At 33.8% G+C, this 27,595-nt stretch overlaps 1 protein-coding gene across 4 annotated transcripts; it reads right to left on the bottom strand.

Moving 5' to 3' along the window:
* LOC149926925 (septin-2-like) lies at positions 1 to 27,339 on the bottom strand. Of its 4 annotated transcripts, XM_090159502.1 has the most exons (13): positions 26,192 to 26,251; positions 24,985 to 25,226; positions 21,339 to 21,368; positions 16,749 to 16,833; positions 14,764 to 14,850; positions 14,570 to 14,693; positions 10,679 to 10,813; positions 10,373 to 10,592; positions 8,683 to 8,779; positions 8,457 to 8,508; positions 4,732 to 4,836; positions 3,368 to 3,449; positions 1 to 866 (listed from the first exon to the last, which is right to left on the bottom strand). In XM_090159502.1, the coding sequence occupies exons 2-13, from the start codon at positions 25,066 to 25,068 to the stop codon at positions 744 to 746; spliced, it is 1,224 nt and encodes a 407-aa protein (XP_090015628.1). In that variant the 5' UTR covers positions 25,069 to 25,226; positions 26,192 to 26,251; the 3' UTR covers positions 1 to 743. The 4 variants fall into 4 exon arrangements, with proteins under 4 accessions (XP_090015628.1, XP_090015627.1, XP_090015630.1 ...); XM_090159501.1 differs by lacking the exon at positions 26,192 to 26,251 and having other exon boundaries at positions 24,985 to 25,945; XM_090159504.1 differs by lacking the exons at positions 21,339 to 21,368; positions 24,985 to 25,226; positions 26,192 to 26,251 and adding an exon at positions 27,122 to 27,339 and having other exon boundaries at positions 16,749 to 16,835.
* Positions 27,340 to 27,595: the final 256 nt, after the last annotated feature.

The following is a 27,595-nucleotide window of genomic DNA, read 5'->3' on the forward strand; positions in this document are numbered from 1 at the left end:
GGACAATTTATTTTGGCCTTTCGTATAAAATAATCTACTGTATAAATTAATAGATGCTAAATAATTAATCTGCGGGTTTTAACGTATTATAATTCGGAAATAATAATTAAACTTGAGAAACAAATTAATACAAATCCGTTTTACATTTTCTTTTAAAACTTTGACGAACTGCACTTGGCCCAGCCACTTAATCGCAATTATATAAAAACTTCTTTCCAAAAATTGCTCTTTGACAAAATACGCAGTTCATTTTTGAAATAATAATCCTAAATGCTAATAATTAAATTAAAATAATTTTTGAAATGTGAATATTTTTTTAATTTAAAAACAATTCACGCCGTTTTTTGTTCAATGCCAATTATCAATTAAATTTAATTAAACCGTCTGTGGCCGTAAAATTGATTGTTACTATATTAATATTTAAATTTACTTTTTTTGGAATTAACAAAATATTTAAATTTCCGGAATCCAGCTGTAATCTTTCGATCGCAACTACGTAACCGTGGCGCAGCGCCTTTAATTCAGGCGAAACTTAAGACGTACGAAGTTGCAAACGACTTACGAGCTTCACCGTAGCGTTTATTATTTTCTTTTGCCATAAACTTGGAATTTGTGAAAATGCAAACTTGTACAATATTATTGGAACACAAGTTTTCATCGGTGGCACATTTGTTCAAAAGAAAAAATATTTTTTCCCTTTTGTTTAATTTTACTAAATATTATTTAAATTCGTCCCGATTTTTTTAAACGTTGATACTGTCAGAATCTTTTCGACTGTCGGATTCGTTCCCGCTTTCGCCGGGGGTGCCGCCAGTGGCGCGCAGTTTCTCCTGCATTTGATTCAACATCTCCTGCATCCTACGAATCTATTTCATCCAATAATAAAATCACTTTTTAAAACTAAGTTACTTTTGATATTACTATAATTTATAATCATGCAAAGCAAGCCAAAGTGTTTGAAATTGATATTTAATAATTCATTAAAATATTTAAAATTTAAATGAAATAATAAGGTAATAAATTATGTATTAATTAAATTATATCTATTATTTGATATGAAATCACAAAAACGCATGCCAAGTAAGTCAAGGTGCTCGAAATTGACCATTAATATTGATCTTATTTAAAATTAATATGAAGGTAATGAATAACGAATTTTTTTAAACTATAATTTTCTAAAATTAATTTAAAACAAAATTAAAAACCGGTCAAAAAAACGATAAATTGACATTTATTAATATATATTTTATTTAAATTAAATATTAATGTAACAATGATTAATTAATAAATAAATAAATAAATAAATAATTAATTAATTAATTATTACATTAATATTAAAAATAACTAATTAATTATTACATTAATATTAATAATAATTAATTAATTAATCAATCAATAACTAATTATTACATTAATATTAAAGATAATTAATTATTGCACTAATATTAAAGTTAATCAAACAAATAATCAATTAATTATCAAACAAACATTTAATTGATTATTAAATTAATATTAAAATCAATTAATTATCAAACAAACAATTAATTGATTATTAAATTAATATTAAAATCAATTAACTGTCAATTAATTAATTAATTATCAAACAAACAATTAATTAATTATCAGAAGTGAAGAGAAGCACATTGTGAAAAACTAAATGAAAAGAGACTTAAAACGGTTTTAAAATTCACAATTTATTTATTTAGAAAATCCAACGTTTCGGAGGAACAGTTCCTCCGTTACGTTGGATTTTCTAAATAAATAAATTGTGAATTTTAAAACCGTTTTAAGTCTCTTTTCATTTAATTAATTATCAAACAAACAATAAATTAATTATCAAACTAACAATTAATTAATTATCAAACAAACAATTAATTAATTATCAAACAAACAATGAATTAATTATCAAACAAACAATGAATTAATTATCAAACAAACAATGAATTAATTATCAAACAAACAATGAATTAATTATCAAACAAACAATGAATTAATTATCAAACAAACAATGAATTAATTATAAAACAAACAATGAATTAATTATCAAACAAACAATTGATAAATTAATTATTGCATTATTATTAAAATCAATTAATTATTGCATTAATATTAAAATCAATGAATTATTGCATTAATATTAAAATCAATGAATTATTGCATTAATATTAAAATCAATTACTTATCAGGCAATTAATTAATCATTACATTAATATTAAAATCAATTAATTATCAAACAATTAATTAATTATACATTTTAACGAAGTTTTTATCCTTTCATAAATTATCTATCGCATATTGTACGTGCAAACATACTAAGCCTTAAAATCAATTAATTATCAAACAATTAAATAATTATTACCTTAATATTAAATTTAATTAATTATTACCTTAATATTAAAATTAATTAATTATTACCTTAATATTAAAATTAATTAATTATTACCTTAATATTAAAATTAATTAATTATTACCTTAATATTAAAATTAATTAATTATTACCTTAATATTAAAATTAATTAATTATTACCTTAATATTAAAATTAATTAATTATTACCTTAATATTAAAATTAATTAATTATTACCTTAATATTAAAATTAATTAATTATTACCTTAATATTAAAATTAAATAATTATTACCTTAATATTAAAATTAATTAATTATTACCTTAATATTAAAATTAATTAATTATTACCTTAATATTAAAATTAATTAATTATTACCTTAATATTAAAATTAATTAATTATTACCTTAATATTAAAATTAATTAATTATTACCTTAATATTAAAATTAATTAATTATTACATTAAAATTAAAATTAATTAATTATTACATTAAAATTAATTAGTACATTAATAATAAAATTAATTAATTATTACCTTAATATTAAAATTAATTAATTATTACATTAAAATTAAAATTAATTAATTATTACATTAAAATTAATTAATTAGTACATTAATATTAAAATTAATTAATTATTACCTTAATATTAAAATTAATTAATTATTACATTAATATTAAAATTAATTAATTATTACATTAAAATTAATTAATTATCAAACAATTAATTATTAACTATTGATAAATTTATTAAATTATATATTTTTCTTTTATTTAAAATATTTTTAAGAAAAACGTTTTTTTAAGTTCAAACAGGAGGCAGAATAAATGAAAACACGTGTTCAAGGAAAAGACCACTACTAGGGTTTATGGGAAAACAAGCCAGCTAAGAAACGCAAAAACATTCCAAGAATCACTTTTTACCAAAATTAGTAAAGAATAAATGAAAAATAAATCAAGCCATTCAAAATTGTGCAAAACAGGGTGATTTTTTCTAAGATATAAACCGAATGTGAACGCACCTCTTCATCCTTTTGCTGCAGAAGCCTGTCCGTCTCTGTGGGATTATCCAAATTACCGACTCCAGAGTCTCGTCTTAATTTGCTGTCGGGGGAGATTATTTTTATGTTCAACTTGATTAATCAGAGATAAATGTAACCAGAAGTACATAATAAATCTCCAGTAGGGATAATTTATCTTCCTTTTTTGCTAAAATTATACGACTGAAACATGTACCTTCGGAGGCTACCGTTAATATTTCAAGATGCGTTTCAGTAGATAAAGTAGTGCGCGGATGATTTCCAAAATTATTTATTTAGAAAAATATCGTTTAAAAATAAATAAATATCCCTATGAAGTGAAATTGGTACATTTTACACCCCGGAGGCGGAGTAATACAAGCTTGATGCGTTGTATGCTTTCGCGGTTTGCCGTTAAAATCGCGGTCATTTACTGTCTCAAGCCTACGAAGATTCATGTTTCATTTAACCTGGCTTTATTGAAGGCAATAAAAGTCACAAGATGACTTTGGCCTAGGGTGGTATTAGCCTAGCTGCTTTTAAAGCCGTATATGGTCAAGCTTAAGAAGATTCATGTTTCATTTTAAAGCCGTATATGGATACTTTCGTTGTCAGGGACATATTATATGCTTCTGATGTAACTTAAATTTAAAATTCAGGGACTCTAAAGTAGGGCATTGGATGATGATCAACTAATTTCATGTTTTTGCTTCTAGGAACGATGTTGGTTTGTTTTTCAGGGTGAAAAGTCTATTCCTACCACTATATGCAAAATTAGGGTAGGTAAGCCTTTCACGATCCACCGCGATTACTAGAAAGATTCTTCGCTCGAAGAAGATTCTACTAAACAACTCATTGCGTAAACTAGAGGAAACGATCAACCGTAGTATGTACCGGAGTGCAAATTGGGCTAAGTGTGAAATTTTCAAGGGGTAGGGTGCTGGTGAAGCCCCTATTTTAACGGGCCCCTAAGAAGAATGGTCCCGGGCCCTTTTCTCACCGGGCCCCTTGCACGGCTCTGCACTACATTACTACCCCCATATTTTTATGCACTTTATACTCCCTTTAAATAATTTGGGGATTAGACTATGGGCCAAGATAAACGGATCTACGTCTCACTAAACTTTAGTCAACTAGCACCATCTAGCGACTTTAAATGGAACTACTAATGTAATCATATGACGTAATTCAAAGCTATAACAGGCATGTAACTATAATCAGCTAGGCTAATACCCAAGGCACCACCTTAGGCCTAAGTCATCGAGCGACTTTTAAAGCCATTAACTCAGGTGGCCGGGTTACAAGGCGTTGGAGGGGGTGGCAAGCCCTTCATGTTACGAGAGCTACTATTGAAGAAGTATAATTACTTTCGTTCCCTGGCAGCTTGTTGGGATATTTTGGTGATGTATTGTGCCCGGTAATTCTCGTAATGAATGTCCCTCGTCACATCCTTCAAGTCTTGCATGTGGGTGCTGAACGCGGAGAGAAAGACAATTCTATCTTTAGTACATACCGTCAAGCTAAGTTTCACGTAAGTGCGTCAGTTCTTTATCTGTAATGGGTTCACTTTTCATTTCGAAGCCACTTTTAGGATGACCAGACATTTTTGGCGTTAAAGGGCCACACCGGCGTTTAAATTTGACCTGTTTCACGCCCTAGTTTCCAATATAGGATTGGTCGTATTCGGGTCGAATTTTTCAAACGCCGGTGTGGCCCTTTATGTCTTAAGGCTGGTTCGCACGGGCTGTTTTCCTGATTTCCTCTATTTTCTAGTTTTACCGCCTTTTGCCGTTGTTCTGTCGCAGGGGAAATTGACTGTACACACGGACAAAATTTGTCGGATTTTACCGCCGCCAGGGACGCGTCAAAATTCTAAGAAGGAATTCTTCTCTCGAGAAGAGTTCTTTGTGAGAATTTTTCTCCCCGTGGGAACTCGCTAAAAAGCGTTAAAAATAAAAAGATTCCTCTAAAGATGGCGGCTTACGAGAATGCCACGAACGTTGTAATCTAAGCCTTTGACAATAAATATTTTACACGATTTCACGACAAAATTAACTTAACATTCGGTTTTCTCTGAAAATCATTTTCGTTCACAAAAATATCATACTGTTTATTTCTTTAGTATCAAGTAAACTGAGTAGAATATTACCTGCCATTTTTATTGTTAATTTCCCCCTGTTTTGACCAAGTGAGAATGCTCGGAGGCATTCTCACTCTTCTCGAGAGAACTCGCGAGAAGAGATTACGTCAACTCCTGTGAGAAGGACGGTCAAAATTTTATCATGGGAAGAGTTCTTAGAATATTGACGCGCCTCAGCGCTGTCGGTAAACGATAAAACGGAGGACCTCTTTTTGAAGCGTATTGGGCTTGACCAATCAGCGAGCATTATGCCGTCACGTCATAGACGCCAAAATTCGTAAACCTACTTTTAAAGATTTTCAAAATCGCTCGATTGGTCTAGCTCAAAGTGCTCCAAATTCAATTTCTACAAAGTAGAGATATTTCCACATTTTTTCTCCGTTTTCTCGTTTACCGGCAGCGTTGGCGGCGGTGAAATCAGTGAAATTTTGTCCACAGCTATACAGGGTGTTACGGATAAGAGTACCGAAACTTTCTATATACATTCTATGGGTCTCTATGATTAAAAAAGTTCAAATAAAGAGGGGTCCTAAAGTGCTTCGTTTCAGAGATATGGGCTCATAAATAACTACCCAAAAAACCGGACACAGCCTTAAATCTGGCAAACAATATTCTTCCTTGAACCAAATTGTTTTCATTACACTATCAATTGTTTTTTATCCGTGAGGCGATAAACTTTAATAACAAGTGGCAAAAGTTCATTAATGTCCTTTTAGAAGTAAAATGAGTTTGAAGACAAATACAAGCCATTTTAATTTATTGATACGATTTTAATAATTAAATGTAAAGATACAAATGTCATAAAAATTCTAAAGGAATGGTTTTAAAATTGTCTAATATTGTAGCTAATATGGCGCATTGGTCCAGGAACGCTTATTGCACGGACGGGCTCAAGAAAAATGGGTTAGAAGCTCAAAGATTCAACCAGCAGTAGATTCCCAAAATACTGGTGTCAGATCGACTGGCGTTTGAGTCTGTAGATAGATGGCTAAGATAAATACAAGAAATTTGTATCTTTAAATTTAATTATTAAAATCGAATCAATAAATTAAAATGGCTTGTAGTTGTCTTCAAACTCATTTTACTTCTAAAAGAACATTAATGAACTTTTGCCACTTGTTATTATGGTTTTTCGCCTCACGGATAAAAAACAATTGATAGTTTAATGAAAACAATTTGGTTCAAGAAGAATATTGTTTGCCAGATTTAAGGCTGTGTCCGGGTTTTTGGGGTAGTTTTTTGAGTGCCCATATCTCTGAAACGAAGCACTTTAGGACCCATGTTTATAAGACATTTTTTACTTATAGAGATCCATAGAATGCATATAGAAAGTTTTGGTACTCTTATCCGTAACACCCTGTATAGCTGTGGTGTACGAGAGCCACTTTTTAGATACATTGAAATCTTACGCCATTATCAAAGACATCCTTTTGTGGGTAGAGAAACCTCCCCCCAATAATTTGGACCAGTTGTCAAAATTTAGTATTTGGCGACCTTTTCTTAAAAAACATTTTTTCTAAAAATTCGAAATATTTCGCAAAACTTGGAAAAAATAGATTTGAAATAAGAAAATCAAGGCTTACGCGTGGTTTGAATCCTGACTCAAACAAGGCGGTAAACGTTTAATTTTTGTTTTTAAACTTAATTTTCTTATAAAATATGTTTATAACTATAATATTAATTTAAAATGTTTATCTTACGTATAATCGTAGCATGCGCGATTTGCACGCGCTTCTATAGACAGTGACGTAAAAGTAACATTAAAACAAGAAATCCAAGTGACTTTATAGAAAGACCTATTCCGAGATTTATAACGCGTTTTAAAGATTGAATTTCCTCAATTTTACCTAGTTAAATTTTCGCTCTATAGAAATAATTAAAAAGTAACCTACGCCAAACTATTAGACAATATCTCACGCCAGTTTAAAATAATAATTAATTTTAAAATTTAGAAAACCACTTATTCGTAGCTGGCTTGTGGGTGTGGCTGGTGTTCGTGGCCATGGTAACGCGTTTAGGTCAGCCATGACATTAAGGCACCCAAGGTGGTCACGTGATGTTTTCGCGGGATCGTGTGGCATCTTGCCTAGTGATCTGTCACGTGAAATAATGTCATGGCGACCGTGGCAAGGAGGGGCTTATTTATTACGTACGCCTTCGACGCTACGAACAAACACTGAATTGTACGTGTTTTTTTTTTCAATTTTTTCAATTTTTAAATTAAAATAAGTGTTTTTTTTTCATCTTTTAAATTTTTAAATTAAAATAAGTGTTTTTTTTCACCTTTTACATTTTTAAATTAAAATAAGTGGTTTTTCACTTTTTACATTTTTAAATTAAAATAAGTGGTTTTTTCACTCTTTAAATTTTTAAATTCAAAATAAGTGGTTTTTCACTCTTTAAATTTTTAAATTAAAATAAGTGGTTTTTTCGCCTTTTACATTTTAAATTAAAATAAGTGGTTTTTTCGCCCTTTACATTTTAAATTAAAATAAATGGTTTTTTCACTTTTGAAATTTTGAAATTAAAATAAATGGTTTTTTCACTTTTGAAATTTTGAAATTAAAATAAATGGTTTTTTCACTTTTGAAATTTTGAAATTAAAATAAGTGTTCTTTTTGAAATTAAAATAAATCGCCCTTTAAATATTTAAATTAAAATATGTGGTTTTTTAAATTAAATTTAATTTTATATTTAATACGCAACGGGAGATGTCGCCACTGCGTCGATAAAAAGGCACCGCTTTAACAACGACTATGTTGCTAATCTTGTGAGCTCTAATTTTATAGTTATAGCTATTTTTAACATGGCAGGTTTTCGTAGCTTTCATATTCTGCCCCGAACCAACTCCTGCCACCAATAATTAAAACGAGCAACTGACACACTTAATGGAAAGTAAATTACAGAGTTACGCCTCTAATTTAAAACAATAGATGTCGCCTCCGTACTCACCTAATTAAGAACGTCCTTAGTTTGAGGAAGTCACTGTGTTTGGGATTATCGACTGCCCGCCAGCCAAGGAAGAGAGGAAATAACAAAAATCAATAAGGATTATTATTATGACATTCCAGGAAGTCAAGTCCAGGCGGAGCGTTGGATGGACGGACGGGGAAGATTTATCAATGTTTAAGGGACGCGGCACACTCTCGCTAATTAACAAAGTGATGGGCTCTCTCACCTTCGACGGTTCCCCACGGGTAATTCCTGCCGCGGATTCGCCGTCCATTAACCTCGATCACCTGCGAGCTGCCCACCACGGCGAAAGGAATACTGTCCTGCAACCCACCAAAAATAATAGCAAATGTAATGAACGAAGAAAGATGGTCGCTGCTATTATTAAGGACACGGAAAATGTAACGAATAAAAGAAGTTGGGCAAGTCATCAATACTATCAGAAGTAACTAATATGGACCAGTCAATAATACTATCAGAAGTAAATAATATGAACCAGTCAATAATACTATCAGAAGTAAATAATATGGACCAGTCATCAAAACTAACGGTAATAGTTAGTGTAGGGAGCTGTTGGCTCGCGTGGCATGAAGTGCTTGCCACCACCCTCCTACGCATTGTAACCACCTGTTTAAAGGCATTATAAGTCGCTATAGATGACTTGAGCCTAAGGTGGTGCCTTGCGTATTAGACAACCTGATTATTATTATTATCATTATGGCAGTTCCAACATATTTACTCTGCCCCACAGATTTCGATATTTAATTGTTATACTTTGGTTTATTTAAAAATAATTCTGTTAAAAATTATTACTTTTATTATTATTACTATCAGAAGTAAATAATATGAACCAGTCATCAATACTACCAGAAGTAAATATTATGAACCAGTCATCAATACTATCAGTAGTAAATAATATGAACCAGTCATCAATACTACCAGAAGTAAATATTATGAACCAGTCATCAATACTATCAGTAGTAAATAATATGAACCAGTCATCAATACTAACGGTAATAGTTAGTGTAGGGAGCTGTTGGCTCGCGTGGCATGAAGTGCTTGCCACCACCCTCCTACGCATTGTAACCACCTGTTTAAAGGCATTATAAGTCGCTATAGATGACTTGAGCCTAAGGTGGTGCCTTGCGTATTAGCCAACCTGATTATTATTATTATCATTATGGCAGTTCCAACATATTTACTTTGCCCCACAGATTTCGATATTTAATTGTTATACTTTGGTTTATTTAAAAATAATTCTGTTAAAAATTATTACTTTTATTATTATTACTATCAGAAGTAAATAATATGGACCAGACATCAATACTACCAGAAGTAAATATTATGAACCAGTCATTCACGAAGATTCACGTTTCACTGAGATGGACCCTTCTCTGGCTTAAGTTATTATTTACTTCTGGTACATTCAATACATAATTATATGATATTAATGGTAGACGTTTCACTGAGATGGACACTTCTCTGGCTTAAGTTATTATTTACTTCTGGTACATTCAATACATAATTATATGATTTTTAATGGTAGACGTTTCACTGGGATGGACACTTCTCTGGCTTAAGTTATTATTTACTTCTGGTACATTCAATACAGAATTATATGATATTAATGGTAGACGTTTCACTGAGATGGACACTTCTCTGGCTTAAGTTATTTACTTCTGGTACATTCAATACATAATTATATGATTTTTAATGGTAGACGTTTCACTGGGATGGACACTTCTCTTACTTAAGTTATTATTTACTTCTGGTACATTCAATACATAATTACGTGTTTTTAATGGTAGACGACAACGTTTACAAAGACACAAATTGCGAAAGCTATCACCCACCGCTTAAAAATATCAAAAAGAAAACGAATAGAAATGGGAGTGAAAAGTTGATTTTGTTTTTACTTTTAAATCTTTATCTTGTCTTTTGAATTCGTCATCCTCGTCGCTGTCGCATTCGGGCAGTTGATAAATGTTCACTTCGCTCTCTTCCAAGTCCAGGAGGACCCTGTCTTTTAGCCTTTTGATCTCCAACGACGTCAGAGTGTCGGCTTTGGCTAGAACGGGCACTATGTTCACTTTCTGGTGCAACCTTTTCATAAACTCAATATCTATTTGGCGTAGACTGGAAATAGGAGATAATGGATTTTTCATTAGTGGCATTCACTCATTAAGGCCAAAAGACGGAGATCAAACTCGGGAAGAAATTACCCGTGTCCGTAGGGAGGGATGAAATATAAACAGCAATGAACTCGATTATCGACTATGTTCTTCCGGTTCAAGCCACTCTCGTCTTTGAAAAACTGGTTGAATTGTTCGTCTATGTACCTTTCGATCGTCTTCCAACTAGGAATTACGAAAACAAATATTAACGGCTTGGAACAAACGGACCATTCTGAACAATCAAAACACAGACCCGGTTGCCAATATTGGGAAACATAATAGACCTTTCCATAAAATGTTCCTTACGGTAAGAGGGGGAAGGAAAACTGTTTTTGCAAGGATGTTTTAGATCAACGTTATATATATTACTCCTTGTTTTTACCCTCGCTCGACTCTTGAGCTCGGTATGTCATCTGCTACAAAACACGGTGGATTAAAATTAATCCAAGTGATATTGTTAAATTTGTTATATCAAATGTTTAAAGTATAAAGTATTTCGTTTACTTAACTAGTCATAAGAGAAGATGATTTAAATATTTAAAATAACGAAAAATTTAGTACGGTTTTGATAATGTTTAACAGCTTATAGTCTTTTGAACTAAGGCTTAACGTTTCATTGACAGCCACAGTAGTGTATCAGGTAAGGATTATTGTTTGTCATAAAATACTAAAGCGTCTAACCAATGAAAAATGTACGCAAGAAAATGCACGATTTTTGACGAGTTGCGTTCTCCTTATGTGGGCAATGCTGTGTTTGTTGCTCCTAGAGTAAAAATAACCCGTCATGTCACGGCTAACGAGTTGGGGAATTTGGGCTAATTAAATAAGTTGTTTAAATTAAAATGCGTCTAGAAGCCACCACAATTAAGGTTAAATCTGTACGACTATACCACCAGAGTCAATTAGCATTTTCTGTTTACATAGGGACATCTGGCGTCCAACTCCAGAAGCTTAATAACTGCTGGATTTTCATCTGCTAAGCTGATTTATCGCCTTATTAAGAGACGAAAATCCAGCGGTTTATTTAAAATTCTGGTATTGGACGCTAGATGGCTCTTGGTAAACTGAAATGGACTATTGCGGTAAACCAAATGATTTTGCGTTAGAGTTTAGACAATGCTCTCAGCCATACACAAGGCGTGTTTTAGTATTGTTCAAAAACATTTTTCGCTTCGTCGTGTAACCTGTTTTAGCAAAATGTCTGATATTGTGATAAAATTCAATTGGAGGCTTACTTTTTTTCTTTAGCCGCTGAAGCGAGAGCACCGGAAAGCATGCTCAACCGATTTAAAGAATATTTCTTCCCGAACGCCTAAGCAACCGTGACATTAGAGAGGTTGAGCCAGCACCAGAAAACGTGTAGAGGGAACTTGTAGAAGGTGCAGGCTGTACACACAAAGGCACGTCTATAATCGTACAGTTCCCCTACACGTTTTCGGGCGCTGGCTTAACTTCTCTATTGTCGGTCAAAAGTCTAGAGCGCTTTGTTTTATCTTTCCGTTTTCAAGTAAGGAAACTATAACTTTTTTTACACGCGTCAACAGCGTTTCAATTTTAGTCGTTTTCTTCCAAAGCTTATATTTTAGTATTACCAGAAGCCTATAATAAGACAAGCCTCTAACTGCCTATACCGCTAACGTAAAACTTTGGAAACGCCTTGTTTTCTACACGGAGCAAAGAAGAAATTAACGCGGCTTAGGACTAGCGAATCTAGCGAGCCCTATATTTAGTCTTTGTAGCGAAAAAGGAGTTTGCTCTCCAAAACGTCGGTTGAAACCTAGGTATATATCATCCTTGGTTTAAAACTTTAAACACGAAAGGCGGGCAAGGCTTAAGGTTTTTAAAGTGTATTGAGCAAATTATACGGAGATATCGCTTTCAAAATCACGATTATTGTTCGTTAGTACGTATATTTATGATAGCAAATAGTTTTAACATTTATTACCTTTATGATGTAGAAATTACCAAGTTCAATCAAAATTTAAAATCCCCAGAAAAATCCTAGGGGAATTCTACGAGCTAAAATGTCAAGAATCGTCGGAATTTTTCAAATGTTTTCTCCGCTACTGCTCGCGTATGAATCGAGGGGCTATCCAATCATTCCAATGATAGACATTTTGTACATCTGATTTCAGATTTCAAGTGATTTCAATATTTCATTGATTAAAGTTATTAAAGCTACTAAATTTACGTGATTTCAAGTGATTTCACCGCTGATTTGTACACCTGAAGCCCCTCGGTATGAATATATCGAGAGGACTATATTTTCTTGCCATATATTGCCTTAACAAATCTGTATCCCACCGAATACCCCTAGTTCGAAAACGAGACGTTTCACGATTTTGGGCGAGTTAGAGGATTCTCTTCTTATAGGCTTCTGGTATTACTGATAATTTTCAGGTTATGATTAAACTTCCAAACGTTTATTGCAAATTTAGTTTTTTAAATTGCCTTTATAAAATTTTGAAAGATAATTTTAAATTATCTAAACTTTTTTTTACAAATTCTTAAAATAACTGTCGTTTCATCGACTTTTTAAATATATTTTAAAATTCCCTGACTTTTCTCTAAACCTTGGCCACGCTATATGTCTTTAAATCGAAAAACTGTTTTATAACCCAGGCTACCAAATGTTTTTAACGTAACTAGCATCAATTATAGTTCTTTTTATAAAGTAACGCGGCCCTTACGTCACAGTCTCTTACTTTTACAAGTCTACGAGCGCGCGCTACAGTCGCCAAAGGAATATAGCTTTTTCTAGCGCGCGTGCAAATCGCGCGTGAGAAGAATATACTAATAAAGCTGTGTCTTGTGACGTAAGAGCAACATATTCCATTTTTTATTCATTTTATTTTATAGAAACAAATCGCTACCTGAGAGCAAAAGACAAGTAAGTCGAGATACGTGACTATTGAAAGAAATTCAAAATAAGAATCCTTGAGTGTTTTTAAATTAAGGTGACTCAGGACAAAACTTTCAATATATATTTTCACTCTATATTTATCAATTTTCATTGTTATTATGCTAGATTTCAAACTTAAAACTGGTTTTTCTCAAATAGGGGTTTTCAGACTTGCTTGACTCTTGCTCCAAGGTAGCGAAATATTGGAGGGGTCTTCCGTCAGGGTTGCCATAATATTCTCAGATTCAAATTCCCTGTTTTCCTTGACCATTTTCAGTTATTTTCCCTGACTTTTTAAGTTATTTTCCCCGACTTTTTAATTTGTTTTCCCTGAGTTTTTAAGGCCAAAATTAGACAGTTTTTAACTTTTACATTTATCAGAAGTTAATAAATTTAACTATCTACTATTTCAGTACCAAAGTTATTTCAACGTTAAGAAACCTTTCAAGGATCTAAATAATAACATAATTTGCCATAGATCCAGATTAAAATTACCTTAAAAAAATGTCAAGATAAAACAGAATTCCCTGACGTTTCCCTGAATTTTTACAAATTCTTAAAATTCCCTGACTTTTTAGGGCGATTTTTAAATTCCCTGAATTCAATGACTTGTGGAAACCCTGTCCGTAAAAAACGTGTTGGAGGTTATATTCCCTTAGCAGGGAAGATTAAAAAATCCTCCTCCCAACGATATTACCTTACACCTCTCAGCGGGATGGGAAATAGAACTTTCCTTCTACAAGCTACACTCTCGCGCTCAACCTTCCCTGCGAAGAGAAACCGGCAAATAACGAAAACGTAATACAGCGGTTCCCAATTTTGTTTTGCTATGGAACCCTAATTATCCACCAAATTCTGGCGGAACCCCAACTCATTTTTTTTACATATCTTAAAAGACTCTTGACACAAACAAAAATGACCGCGCTGCGAATTCTCGGAACCCCAGGGTTCCGCTGAACACCTTTTGGGAACCGCTGACGTAATACACTCCCTTTAAGTAGCGAAGAAAAACCGGCAAATAAAGAAAACGTAAATACTTGTCTTCGCAATTGACGGCATCACCAAAGCCGGGCGTATCAATGATGTTCAGTCGAACTTTGACCCCTTTCTCTTCGATGTCCACCGTCTTCTTCTCGATGTCCACCGTCCGATCAATTCGATCTTCGTCAAGGAATAAGAGCAATTCAATTCCGAGAGGAAAACTATAAACGATTTGACCCGGTTTCGTTACCTTCGACGCTGTGCACTTTCCTCTCTTTGTACAGATCGGTCAGAAACAAACTGCTAATCAACGTCGACTTGCCCAGACCCGATTCACCTGTAACCGGACCAACAACACCAAAAATAAATCACCAGCACTCTTTGCGGAAGAGGAGGTGTTTCTGGAGAAGAAAAATTCGGAACCCCATCTCGGGAATTTTATTTTAGTCAGACCACGTCTAATGCTGCCATAAAGGAATTTGAAACTAGCAATCTTAACTTTTAATAATGTCCCGAGCTAGAGGTATTGTATTTTCCCCTCCATAACCACCTTCTCTTTTCTAAGCACACTGTCGCTAGTTTTTAAAGGGAATATAACCTTATCAGCGAAAGGTCAAGCTTCCTTCATTGGCGCGACAGTCTCGAAGGTAGTAGAAAATTTCAATTTTCCATCACGCTTCTAGGTGAGAAATATCGTTAAAGTTTGTACTATAGACTGTCGCGCCACCAGTGCGCAATGACGGAAGTTTCACCTTCCCTGCTAGGGTTATATTCCCTTTAAGAAGTTCATGGAAAATTGCCCAAAAAAGGGGACTTTTATGATAAAAGCTTAGACCAACAAATATGGGATGGTACACTCAATAAGAAGCTAAGTTAGCTTAGAGCAAAGTCTGACACCAACGCTTTGGTGGAAGCTTTCGACAACTTGTCCATTCGAACGAAATTCCGTGATAAATAACCATAACAAAATTTGATATTATTTTCCCAGAACTCCTTAAATTTAACGAGGCTTACTATGCGGATCGAAAACATGTTGGCATCAAATCTGCATGGATACCGCGATAACTGCCGTAGTTTTACACAGAAAGCTTTGACATTTTCTTAATGCGAGTACTCGGCCTTTTTTGAGGTCGAATACTCGAACTCGACCTCGAATAAGTAATTTGAGAATACTCGTCGATTACCGAGTACTAAAAAATTGCATATTCGGGTACCAGACTACTTGAATAAGCTGCTCTCTAAACTCGTCAAGTATTTGTTTTTTCTATCCTCGTTGCTTCAAAGTTCGAAGAGGGGTTTTTACAACTTTTTGGAGGGCAATAAACGGTACCTACAAAGTTGTGGAAACTGTGGTTCATTTAAATTAAAGGAATATTTTTCAGCATTGAAAGTTACTTTATACTCCTTTTAAATTTAATTTCATAATTACTCGAATAAAACCAGCTCCTAATCAAGTACTCGATAACCCGACTCGTTAAAAATGTTACTCGAGGTTTTTTTTGTTACTCGACTCGAATAAGATAAAGTTTCCCCTTAATCAAGTACTCGATTACTCGACTCGGATACTCGATGAAAAAAAAATTGATACTCGATAGCCGAGTCGATTGCCTAAAATCCCTTCTCGCACAGCCCTATTTACCAAACTCAAATTTTGTGATTTTTCTGATTGTCTGAAAAACATACGTCGTAATAGTGACGTACGATGTCGTCAGATACGAGTAGCTCAGGTGACGTTAAGTGAAAAAGTTTCATTTTTTTTAATTAAAATGCCTGACTTTCAAATCTTAATAAATCTGTTCAAGTAAAATTAATTACGCGGGATAAAAGATTTAAATCTCTATAGCCTTTAGCCAACGATCGAGATCTCTCGGGGCTATGTTATTTTGGGAGTAAATTGGTTTAAAAAGTGTATACTTCCGCCATATTTTCAAGCCTTTTTGAGGTTGGTAGGACTGCCGGTACACTAGGGAACCATTCTTTTGGTTGTAACTATTGTGTATCGATACGCCTCAGCTACGAGCATTTCGTAACCCGCCCCTCAACAACAGAAAAGTATTAAAATATTTGAAGTCGATAGTGCTTTTTCCCCGGATTTATTGAAAATAGTGTACTTTAGGGACATTTATCGATTTAAGGGTATAAAATAAGGGTTTTCTAGGGATCTGGTGGGAACCCTCGACGTTTCTTCTTCTCGCTCTATTGAATTTAATAGCGCGCTTTTTTCTGGCATCTTACCTACAACCATAAGCGTGAAATCGAATCCCTTCTTGACGGATTTTCTGTGTACTTGTTCGGGCAATGTGGAGAAGCCAATCTCCCCCTGAAAACAACAACGAAAAAGGTTCCTTTAATCGCGTTACGTTTGGTTAAAAGTATATAATATCTCTTTTACCATAGAAGTCTCCATAACCCAATACAATTTACGTTATTCGTTTGAAACATGTACTATGCGTCATATAGTTATTGTATTTATTATTATTATTATTATTATGTTATATTAATAAGAAAGCGGTACATTTTGAGAGGTAATGCGGTGTACGCAACCATACTTCATGACGTCACTAGGCTTAAAACGGTTCTATTGCCCGTACCGGCTATTTTGGTTCTTTCGACAGTAGATATAAGAATAACTAGTGTTGTAAGTCGGAAAATTTCCCGCTCGGAAAATTTTCCGTATTTTTCCAAAAATAATAAAAACAATTTTTCATTCCATGATTAGTCTAATACATTGTTTGCAAATTTAAATATAGCGGCATTTTCGAATCTGAAAATAAAACTAAACCTCTAGACTAGTTTAAACTGATTAACAATGTAACACTATTAAAGTTCTATAGTATGTTTACTGATATTAGTTATTTATGTTTCAATTTTTTATTTTTCCAATTTGCGGAAAATTTTCTGGAAATTCTTCCGCATTTTATTTTTCCGGAAAATTAACAACACTAAGAATAACTATAAAATCACTGGCGAGCGCTTGTACATAAACTTAAGATTAAATAAAATTAAAACCACTTTTGCAGTTTAAATCTTTTATTGAAACGCTACGTATTTTTCGAATCAATCGCACCTAGGAGAAACAAACACAAGGAGAACGCAGCTAGCCTTTAAACACGCTAACGCAGTGTTGTGTACAAATTTCAGTGGACGAAGAAGACAATTTCCGAATTTTCCCCTTCCGACGGCAGCAGGCGCTAAAGCGTCTAACCAATGAAAAATGTACACAAGAAAATGCACGATTTTTGACGAGTTGCGTTCTCCTTGTGTGGGAAGTGCTGTGTTTGTTGCTCCTAGATCGCACTAATTAATACTTACACAACAAATTCAAAAAGCAGGCAACAGTGGGAAGAAAAATATTTTTTAAATTATTTTTATACAAGATAAAAAGTTACTACAAAAAGAGAGCAACGATATCGATAAAAACAATATCTATAAATTATAAATTTATGTTTATGATTTATTTTTATTTTTGTATTTAATTATCTCAATGGATTATCCCATATTGTGTTTAAATCTATTTTTCATGTGACTTTTTAGCCTTATGTGCGTTTTGGTGTTCGTTAATACTTTTTTTTTATAACGACAAAATCATAGTGTTGCCATACACAGAAACAAGCCAAAAAATATTTTTTCTAATAACGGCGTAATAGCCGTATTCCAACCGAAAGAAAAAATAAATTAACTATTAAAATTACGAAAGACAAGATAGTTACGCTGTATAAACCAGGTATTTACAAATTGGAATGCAGTTGTAGTATGGAATAAAAATAAATGCGTCGTAATCTAAAAAAAAAGAATTAACTAACACCAAGCGGACCTATACTTAAAACCATAAGCAAAGGTCTAGGCCAAATTTTTGACGATCACATACCCGTTATTAAGAGGTAGGTATTCAAAATCTTCACCGCCTATTGGCTACGTTCTCAATTATGCATTTCTGAAATAAATTTCGCGAAATGCATTATGAATGCGTGCAAGACGTGCGCGAACGTTTTCAATCTTAGAACCAAACGGGATAAATCTCCACCGCGAGCCCTTAGCACCGTAGTCAAGGCTATTTCCCAATTTTATCGCTTTAAAACTTAAAATTAACTCCTATCTTTGCAAAATGATTCATCAGAACCTAAAACTGGCTATTATCAATAAGATTTATCTTTCAAATTTGAGATTTAGACGGGTTTTGTGTGGCATTTATCAACCCGAAAGTGGCCGCTCTACTAAGTAAGAGAGTATTTAGGTGTAGAAATTTTGAAAAAGAAGATGTCGCTACTGGCCTATCATCGTACGTTAATTTTCTTCTCGCATGGACAATGCCGTAAACACTAAACATGGGGCTATATGCTAGACCTTTACTTATGGGGACCTTATGATAGGCTTAGGTTAAAACTGTGCAACAGTGGTTTTAATTTTCTTTAATCTTAGATGTAAGAATTGTCATTTGCAGAGTCATTTCATATCCTAGATGAATACTTCTGACGTAAGAGAATATATTAGTTATTTCTGATTTGGTAGATCGGGGCCCGCAACCCCCTATAGAGCGTGCTATTGAATTATTGACTACGAAGCGGAATTTAACACATATGGAAGCGATCAAAAGTGGTTGACTGCTAGCGTTATAACACTTGCGTAAATTGACACGTTTCGACGAGACCTTAAGGCCAAACTGTCGACTTTCTAGACCTACGACTTCGTTTTTTATTCAAATTCCTGTGCTTGAAACACAAGGACTACAATACGAGTTTTTCGTTTTAAACCATAGAACAAGAGTAAAGTTTCAAAACGAGACACTTTTATTAGATTTTTGTTCCGCGTGTACTGGGAAATACGATCCTATTTATATATATATAATATCAGAAGTGTATAAAATACCTCTTACGAGATAAGTATCCGTGTCCCTATACTGCTCATGTTATTTGAAGGCTTCCTCTGATTAAAACTTTAAAATCTTTGGGGAAAAAAATGGTGCGGTGCGAAAAATAGTATTAAAGTTGATATCCCTACGCCGGGTAATTGCTAATTATTAATAATAATGTACACATAGACATCTTTTTTTTTGAAGACTCGCCCCTCTTTAGAAACTGCCTAAAGCCTACAGAGTCTATTCTGTAAAATTGACAGCCCCAAATGGGTACTTTTGATAAAAATTATACTATATACTTCTGATGATAAATCTTTAGTAAATTCTGTAAAATTGACAGTCCCAAATGGGTACTTTTGATAAAAATTGTACTATATACTTCTGAGGATAAATCTTTAGTAAATTCTATAAAATTGACAGTCCCAAATGGAGACTTTTGATAAAAATTATACTATATACTTCTGAGGATAAATCTTTAGCAAATTCTGTAAAATTGAAAGTTCCAAATGGATACTTTTGATAAAAATTATACTATATACTTCTGATGATAAATCTTTAGTAAATTCTGAAAAATTGACAGTCCCAAATGGGTATTTTTGATAACAATTGTACTACATACTTCTGAGGATAAATCTTTAGTAAATTCTGTAAAATTGACAGTCCCAAATGGGTACTTTTGATAACAATTGTACTATATACTTCTGAGAATAAATCTTTTGAAAATTCTGTAAAATTGACTATCCCAAATGGTACTTTTGATAAAAATTGTACTATTTACTTCTGAGGATAAATCTTTAGTAAATTCTGTAAAAGTGACAGTTCCAAATGGATACTTTTGATAAAAATATACTATGTACTTCTGAGAATAAATCTTTAGTAAATTCTGTAAAATTGACAGTCCTAAATGGATACTTTTGATAAAAATTACAGAATATACTTGTGAGAATATGAAGTATGAATAACTTTGGTAAATTCTGTAAAATTGACAATCCGAAATCGCTGTGAAATTGCGATACTGTACGTGACGCAAAGCTGAGCAACTTAGCGCGAAAAGTGATAAGAAAATATCAAAAATGGAAAGGTTGAACTGGCGCTGCGGCCGCTGGCGACACGGCTTTGTGTCAACTGATATTCCCTCTCCGGGAAACCATCACAATGCGGCTGGAAAATTGATCGCAGTTCGCCATAAAAAGAAATGACAAGAGCTTCCCTCCCCAGACATTTTTTGTTTACATCTTTTTCTTCGACCGCGGTACGTGACTGGGAATGAATTTCTTGAATATGGCCGCTCATAAATATTATTGGATGCGTATATTTCGGCGACTAAATTACGTATAAAAAGGTCGGTCGTATAAAATTTAAATTTCCATATATTTTAATATTAAATAATCGATGGAATTCTTTAAGTTTTTCGACTATGTCGAAGAAAAATATGAGATCTTTTATAATGCATTTCGGATTAGGGGATACTATTTTTCATATCGTATAAAGTTACCCAATAGAACCGGATATATAAAGTTATTAAAAATTTTCGCGCCTCTTAAACAATGGCCATAGTTCCACCTATTGTTATGGTTCGAAAGAAATTATTTTTTCACGGACTGGCGACAAAACTATTTATAGAGTATTATCAAAAGTAAATGAACTAAAGTATCGAGCTTGTTTCGATAAATAAGACCGATTTACCTTATGGCAAGCCTATTAAATCAAATTTTTTAACCTATATTTATTACGAAATAAAGCTAGGTGGTGATTGTGTTCGAAGTTTAAAAACGTGCAGTGTTTAAGGCAAAAAAAGCCTGCAGTATGAGAAATATAGCGTTATGATAACTTTGTCGCGTTACTTCTGGTATTGGACCGAGGGAGCGTGAGCTACTGGTAGACTCGAAACCTTTTTAAGTATTTTGTCTAACATACTAACGCTAGATTTCCCTAAAAATGTTTAAATTGATATCAGTCAATTGATATACCTTTCTTTGTTGCATGGATTTGGCGTAATTCTGCAACAACAAAACATATAAAATATTTCGTTTTACACAAAATAGTTGAGTTCGTATTTAATAATGTATTTGAAATTTAATAATAAGACTCTTGATCGTTTATCTAAGATCAAAGTGTAGTAGTATTAATAATAATAATAATAATCAGCTAGGCTAATACCCAAGGCACCACCTTAGGCCTAAGTCATCAAGCGACTTTTGAAGCCTTTTAATTCAGGTGGCCGGGTATTTCGTATTACCTGTGAAACATATCTCACCATTATCATACAGGGTGTTTCAAAAGGTTATGCAAAAATTTTAAGGAGTTGAGAAGTATGACTGTTTTTTCCCCATTTTCCTACGATGAGTTTTAAAGAGCGCCAGAGAGCTTCAAAGTGTGGCCTACTAGCCCCGGGAAGTAGGCTGCAACAAGCGCAAAACCAAGCAGCAGGGAAACGCCAACATTACGGTTTGGGTTCGTGTGATAGGTTAAAACAAATCGAGGTAACCAGCGTAAAAAGTCAACTTAAACAGTATTTAAAGTCGTGATGGACCGCGATTTCTCATCACTTTCAAACTGCAACAATGGAGTCCACTTCGGAAGAACTGGCGGATATTCATTTCGTGCGGATGACAATGCTTTGACATTCGCAAATTCATCGTACCCCTGAAATCGCATTTCCCTGCTGCTTAGGGTTGCGCTTGTTGCAGCCTACTCACAGGGGCTAGTAGGCCACACTTTGAAGCTCTCTGGCGCTCTTTTAACTCATCGTAGGAAAATAAGGAAAAAACAGGCATATTTCTCAACTCTTTAAACGTTTTCCATAGCCTTTTGAAACACCCAGTATATCGATCTATACGATAAATACGATACCCAAAACATATCTCACCATTGTATTATCGATCCCTAATAGCTGTATCGTAGATTTGACTAAAACGTACACATATAATCAATTCAGTTACCTTGGAATATGCGAGGCTATTCTGTAATAATAAAAAATGACAAAAAAATCATGATCCGTCAAAAAATGACAATGCACGTTTGCATGCATTAGCGGCTGCTATCGAAATATTAAACTATCGATAGTATTGGTCAAATTCAAAATCGTGGCGGTCTGTAATGACGACGTAAGTAATTTTAATGAAATGCTTCGACATACGGTCGATGGTGCCAATTTAAGTCTTGGGCACCAAAAATAAACAGGTATTTTACGTCCGCTTAAGCATTTAGTTTATGATTTGACTCAAATACCGCGTACAGCGTAACATACTGCCACTACTCAAAATTGAACTTACACAATCGATAGTTTGATATTTCGAAATCCGCCCCTTCTGCACCCGCGCATTGCCATTTTTGGTTTTTACAGAATAGCTCACGGCAAATATTTTCTCTGTAGAATAAAGAATGTGTGACTTCTTGCGACGTCAGAGTGCTAGTACTCTATAAGCTATTTCAAATAATAACACTTTACGACGACGAATACTTCATGGTAGTAATTTTAATAGCTCGCAAAGTGTTTTTTAATAATATTGTAAGTTTTTAAAAATATTGTAAGTGTTTTTAAAAATATTGTGAGTGTTTTTAAAATAAAATTACTACCATGAAGTATCCGTCGTCGTAAAGTGTTATTATTTTAAATCAATTAAAAAGCATGGTAAGAAAATTCAACATAGAGGTCGGCGTTTGAATAAGAAATTATACGATAGTTTATCCATAACCGAGAATTAGTCAGAAATATTCGAAAAAAATGATTAATTTTGCATGTTAAATCATTGTTTATTCGTATAATTTATTCGTATAAAACCAATAATACTAATTTTAATGATTAATTGAAATGTTTGCGGTTAATTTATTTGTTCCGCCGACCTCTAATTCAACGTATACGACTCTATAATCTAAAAATGCGATTATTTTCTTCAAAGTAACCTCGCTTTTGAACCGTACACGTTTACACGTATAATATTTATATTACTAAATTGAACACCTAATATATGTACACAATGTTTCATTCCGTGAAAAAGTTTTCCTCCGATCCGTTAGAAAATATTTGAAAGGAAATACTGGCCGATATGAAAGCGTCGGAGTCGTAGTCGGTAAACGTTCGTCTCGACAATATCAGATCTTAACTCAATGTGACATGATTCCTCTCCGGGGATCGGGGGATCGATAAGCAACTGCCCGTAACACGCGGAAATGTCAGCGGAGAAAACGCTGCGTTAAAAAATTGCTCCGTGCAATCTTTAGTCTTTATTTCTTCCGAAAAGCGGTGGCGCCAGCATTCTTGTTCGAAAACGAAAAATCCGAGAGAGCCTCGTATATTTATATCTCATTTTTGAGGGACAAAGAACTCTTTTTATTACATTTAGCCAAAAAAAAGGATGTTTTTTTCTCCCGTATACTTGACTTTTTATTATATTTATTTCCTAACCAGATTTAGGAGCCTCCGAGTTTACGTACGCGTTAAGGGGCATTGCGCTAAAATATGAAAGTAATGTCTTTAAGAGGTTGGCCTCCGTCTACTTCGGGAATTAAGTGGTAAACAAAGGGACAGTTTTGTTCGCGACATTGAACTCATTAAGCACCCCGCGCTACTCTGCCTGGAATTTTCATTCTCGTGTTCATTTTTTTTAAATTAAATATAATAACTTCTAGCGTAATCGGTCGATCGCCAAATTCATTTTTCGCGTGAAACTAACAAGGAGACGACCCGAGGTGATTTTCACCGATTTAGTTTAAATTCGGGGGATAAGTAGACCTTTACGTAACTTGAAATTTTCTAAAAGGAAAAATTTCGACTGGCTAAAAATTTTAAAAATTTTAAAATATTAAAAAAATAAATTATATTAAAAAAATTGTACACGCATTTACCTAAATTAACCTGAATTTAACCAATGTAAATTTTTTTAAATTTAATTTATTAATTGCCCTGGCAAAACTAAAGCCCGTCGAAACTTTTCCTTTTGGTGCCTTGGGTATTAGCCTAGCTGATTATTGAACTTATTGAACTTATTGAAATTAATTTCCCTGATTTTTTAGTGGCATTTTCAATTCCCTGACTTTTCCCTGACTTTTTGGAACCCTTATAAAATTCCCTGACTTTTTGGAACCCTTATAAAATTTCCTGACTTTTTGGAACCCTTATAAAATTCCCTGACTTTTCGGAACGATTTTCAAATTCCCTGACTTTTCCCTGACATTTTGGAACCATTTTCAAATTACCTGACTTTTCCCTGACATTTTGGAACCATTTTCAATTTCCCTGACTTTTCCCTGACCTTTTGGAACCATTTTCAAATTCCATGACTTTTCCCTGACATTTTGGAATTATTTTCAAATTCCCTCACTTTTCCCTGCCTTTTTGGAACCATTTTCAAATTCCCTGACTTTTCCTGACATTTTGGAATTATTTTCAAATTCCCTCACTTTTCCCTGCCTTTTTGGAACCATTTTCAAATTCCCTGACTTTTCCTGACTTTTTGGAACCATTTTCAAATTCCCTGACTCTTTCGAAACATTTTAAAATTCCGTGACTTTTCCAAGTTTTTCAGGTCGTGTACGAATCCTGTACAATAACCCACGAACGGCGTTACGCCCATTTTTGTAGCTATATCATTAAAACGCAAAAACTATTTTTACCTGACCACGGGGATCATGATGGTACAGGTGACCAGATTCGAGCTGGTACAGGGCGAATTGTTCTTTGGCTCGTTCCAATTTCATGGATAAAGTCCAACCCTTTTCAGGGGTACATTCTGCAATCCGTCTTAACGCCGTGGTGCCCACCCGTTTCTCAAATCACGCCGTGACACATTCCAGTTTCGTTTTACTTTTACAACTTCCTTTGATGGTAATTCCAAGGCCCGAACTTGCTTAAATATCTGGAGAATTAATGCAAAACAGGAGCAACGTAACGAGGCGTCTGAAATTTGCAGCCAGCTTTGACGTTTGATTCCCTTTTCGCCAGGGGAGACCAGCCAGATGGATTTCGAACGCCACTATTCCCCCCCCTAGTTAGCAGATGTTTTTAACTCTATCCCCAATGCGGAGGGATAAACATATACATCGGGCAACTCGTTGTTGTCCGTATTGTACGACTCGTTACGGTTACCAAAACTATTGCATATTTATATTTACGTGCTAGCGTAAGTAACATAATAGATATAAGTATGACCGGGATCCATTATTTTCAACACAGATACTCTCGACCAATCACGACTTGGAGTAACTACCCAATTTAATAGAATATTAAGTAATATTAATAAGAATAATAATAAGGCACCACCTTAGGCCTAGGTTATTGATAAGGCTTAGCTTATCTTTACGGTGTGTTAGTCGCGAGTCAGATTTCCAGCACGGTACTGATGAACCCCAAATAGGGCGAAACCGGTCTATAGAGGAAATTCTGTCTATTTTATTTAATTTTCAAATCGTTTTTGACCCGAAAATCTATTTGGGCCTAGTTTCGCGCATTTTATTTGTTCTCCAAGGCCTATTGGTCCGAGTAACTCGTCAGTGTTTTTAATTTCTTAATTTAATTTGTTTATGGTTTAATTTTTATGTCCCCTTTTCATTATCGACTTTTCTGCCTTTTTCGCGTGTTTCGACATTCAACAGAATATTACCGTTCAAGAATGAAAATACTTACAATCGCGTCGAAAGGTGTAAATTTAGGCAATTTGTCATACTTATTGCTATTACGTTACTTGCTAGCTTATTCCAGAAGTGTATATCATATCTCTAAGAGATAAGTCATCTTCCCATACTGCTAATTCTAAGGTTAATTGCTTATTATAGTGATTTTCTAAAGCAAAAATATTATTTAAAAATAATTAAATATTCCTACTGCGTGTAGTTTTTACGTTCTACATCCCTCAAGCGGAGTAATACACCGCGGTTTGGCCGAAAAATACCTCTCTGATTCTACTTATTCCCCATTTTAGAAGTAATGAGTTAAGAAAACGGGTGCTCAAGAGAACTCAGCGGAACTCAGTATCTCATAGTGAGATAAAACTAAAATGTCATGTTCGTTTGGCACTGTTACGACTATGCTAGCTGTGAGTTGTCCTGGCTTATTTGACTAGTGGATTAATATAGTCAATGTAAAATATTAATAAGAATTCAAAAGATAAAATAAAAATGAAACCGTCTTCAGAGATAATAATAGTCATTTATCCATTCTGTAGGAAACGATTGTCTAGTGGAATTTTTTTAATTAGAGTTTAACTGATTATTAACTTTATGCAGGTCAAAGGCTACCAAAACAAAAAGACACTTAAGATTTTTAAAGTGGTAGTAAACGTATTCTTCGGAATAGTATGTAAAAACCCCGCTAGATGTTATAGTGGCGGCGCTGTCTACTCCATGCATAATAACACCGAGGCTTATGATACAAGGGTAAAAGTAAAGTGGTAGGCAAAACCTTATATTTGAAAAAAAAAACCCGTAATTGAAAGATAAAACAAACTTACGACACTGCTTAACAGTTAACACTAAAAAGTACATAATTCGACGCAAAATAAACTCACCTCTGATAAATCCATTACAATATAGAGAATGCAGTTATGGGGAAATAAAAACATTTGTTTCAAATAAAATACTTTACGGGTTAAGACTAAACTAATGCCGTTTATAACAGTAAATTCAAAGACTAACGAAAAACAAATAAATGAAATAACGATATTTAAAGAACAAAAAATAATAGATAACATACTCCGCGTTTTAGGCCTAAATAATAGAGCGGCAATTTTTGGGACGTATTAAACGGAAAATGTACCTGACATCCCCGAATGGTGCATTTTTGGTTGAAATTTTCACCGGGACCACAAATTCGGCTAGTATTAGAAGCGAGCCTAATTCATTATGTAAGTCAAACTCTTAACGTTAAGGGGTATTTATGTAAAAACATATTAGGGCTCTTCGTTCTACAATGTCGAAAAAAGCGACGCGAAAAACGGCTGCTAGAGGCCCCGGATGGGAAAGGGATGGCTTTGCTCGTTACAAAATCGATCCCCCTCATCCATACAGCAGCACTCGGGAGTAGGGCGGGGAAGCCGACTCGCGGTTATTCGCCGAAACGCTCCGGAAGTGAGGTGATCGCCAAAATCTTCTCTTTAATGATCCCCTATGCTCAAAGTACACCTCCTAAAAAACGAATCCTCGAGTGAAAACGGAACACGCAATCGGTTGCCCCAAATTATTATTAGATATATTTTTTGCAGTCTGTAATTTTTGTATATTTTGTCTATTA

The sequence above is a fragment of the Leiobunum rupestre genome, chromosome 9 (assembly GCF_980474605.1).
Source record: "Leiobunum rupestre chromosome 9, qqLeiRupe1.1.hap1, whole genome shotgun sequence".
Taxonomy (NCBI): domain Eukaryota; kingdom Metazoa; phylum Arthropoda; class Arachnida; order Opiliones; family Sclerosomatidae; genus Leiobunum; species Leiobunum rupestre.

Bases quoted from the DNA above. Each gene is read 5' to 3' on its own strand.
- LOC149926925 (XM_090159502.1), bottom strand. From the start codon at position 25,068: ATGAAATTGGAACGAGCCAAAGAACAATTCGCCCTGTACCAGCTCGAA. The intron at 8,509-8,682 runs GTGAGAGAGCCC...GCTGGCGGGCAG, and splicing joins CCCGTGGGGAACCGTCGAAG to TCGATAATCCCAAACACAGT. The intron at 4,837-8,456 runs GTGAGTACGGAG...CTCCGCGTTCAG, and splicing joins CTAAGGACGTTCTTAATTAG to CACCCACATGCAAGACTTGA.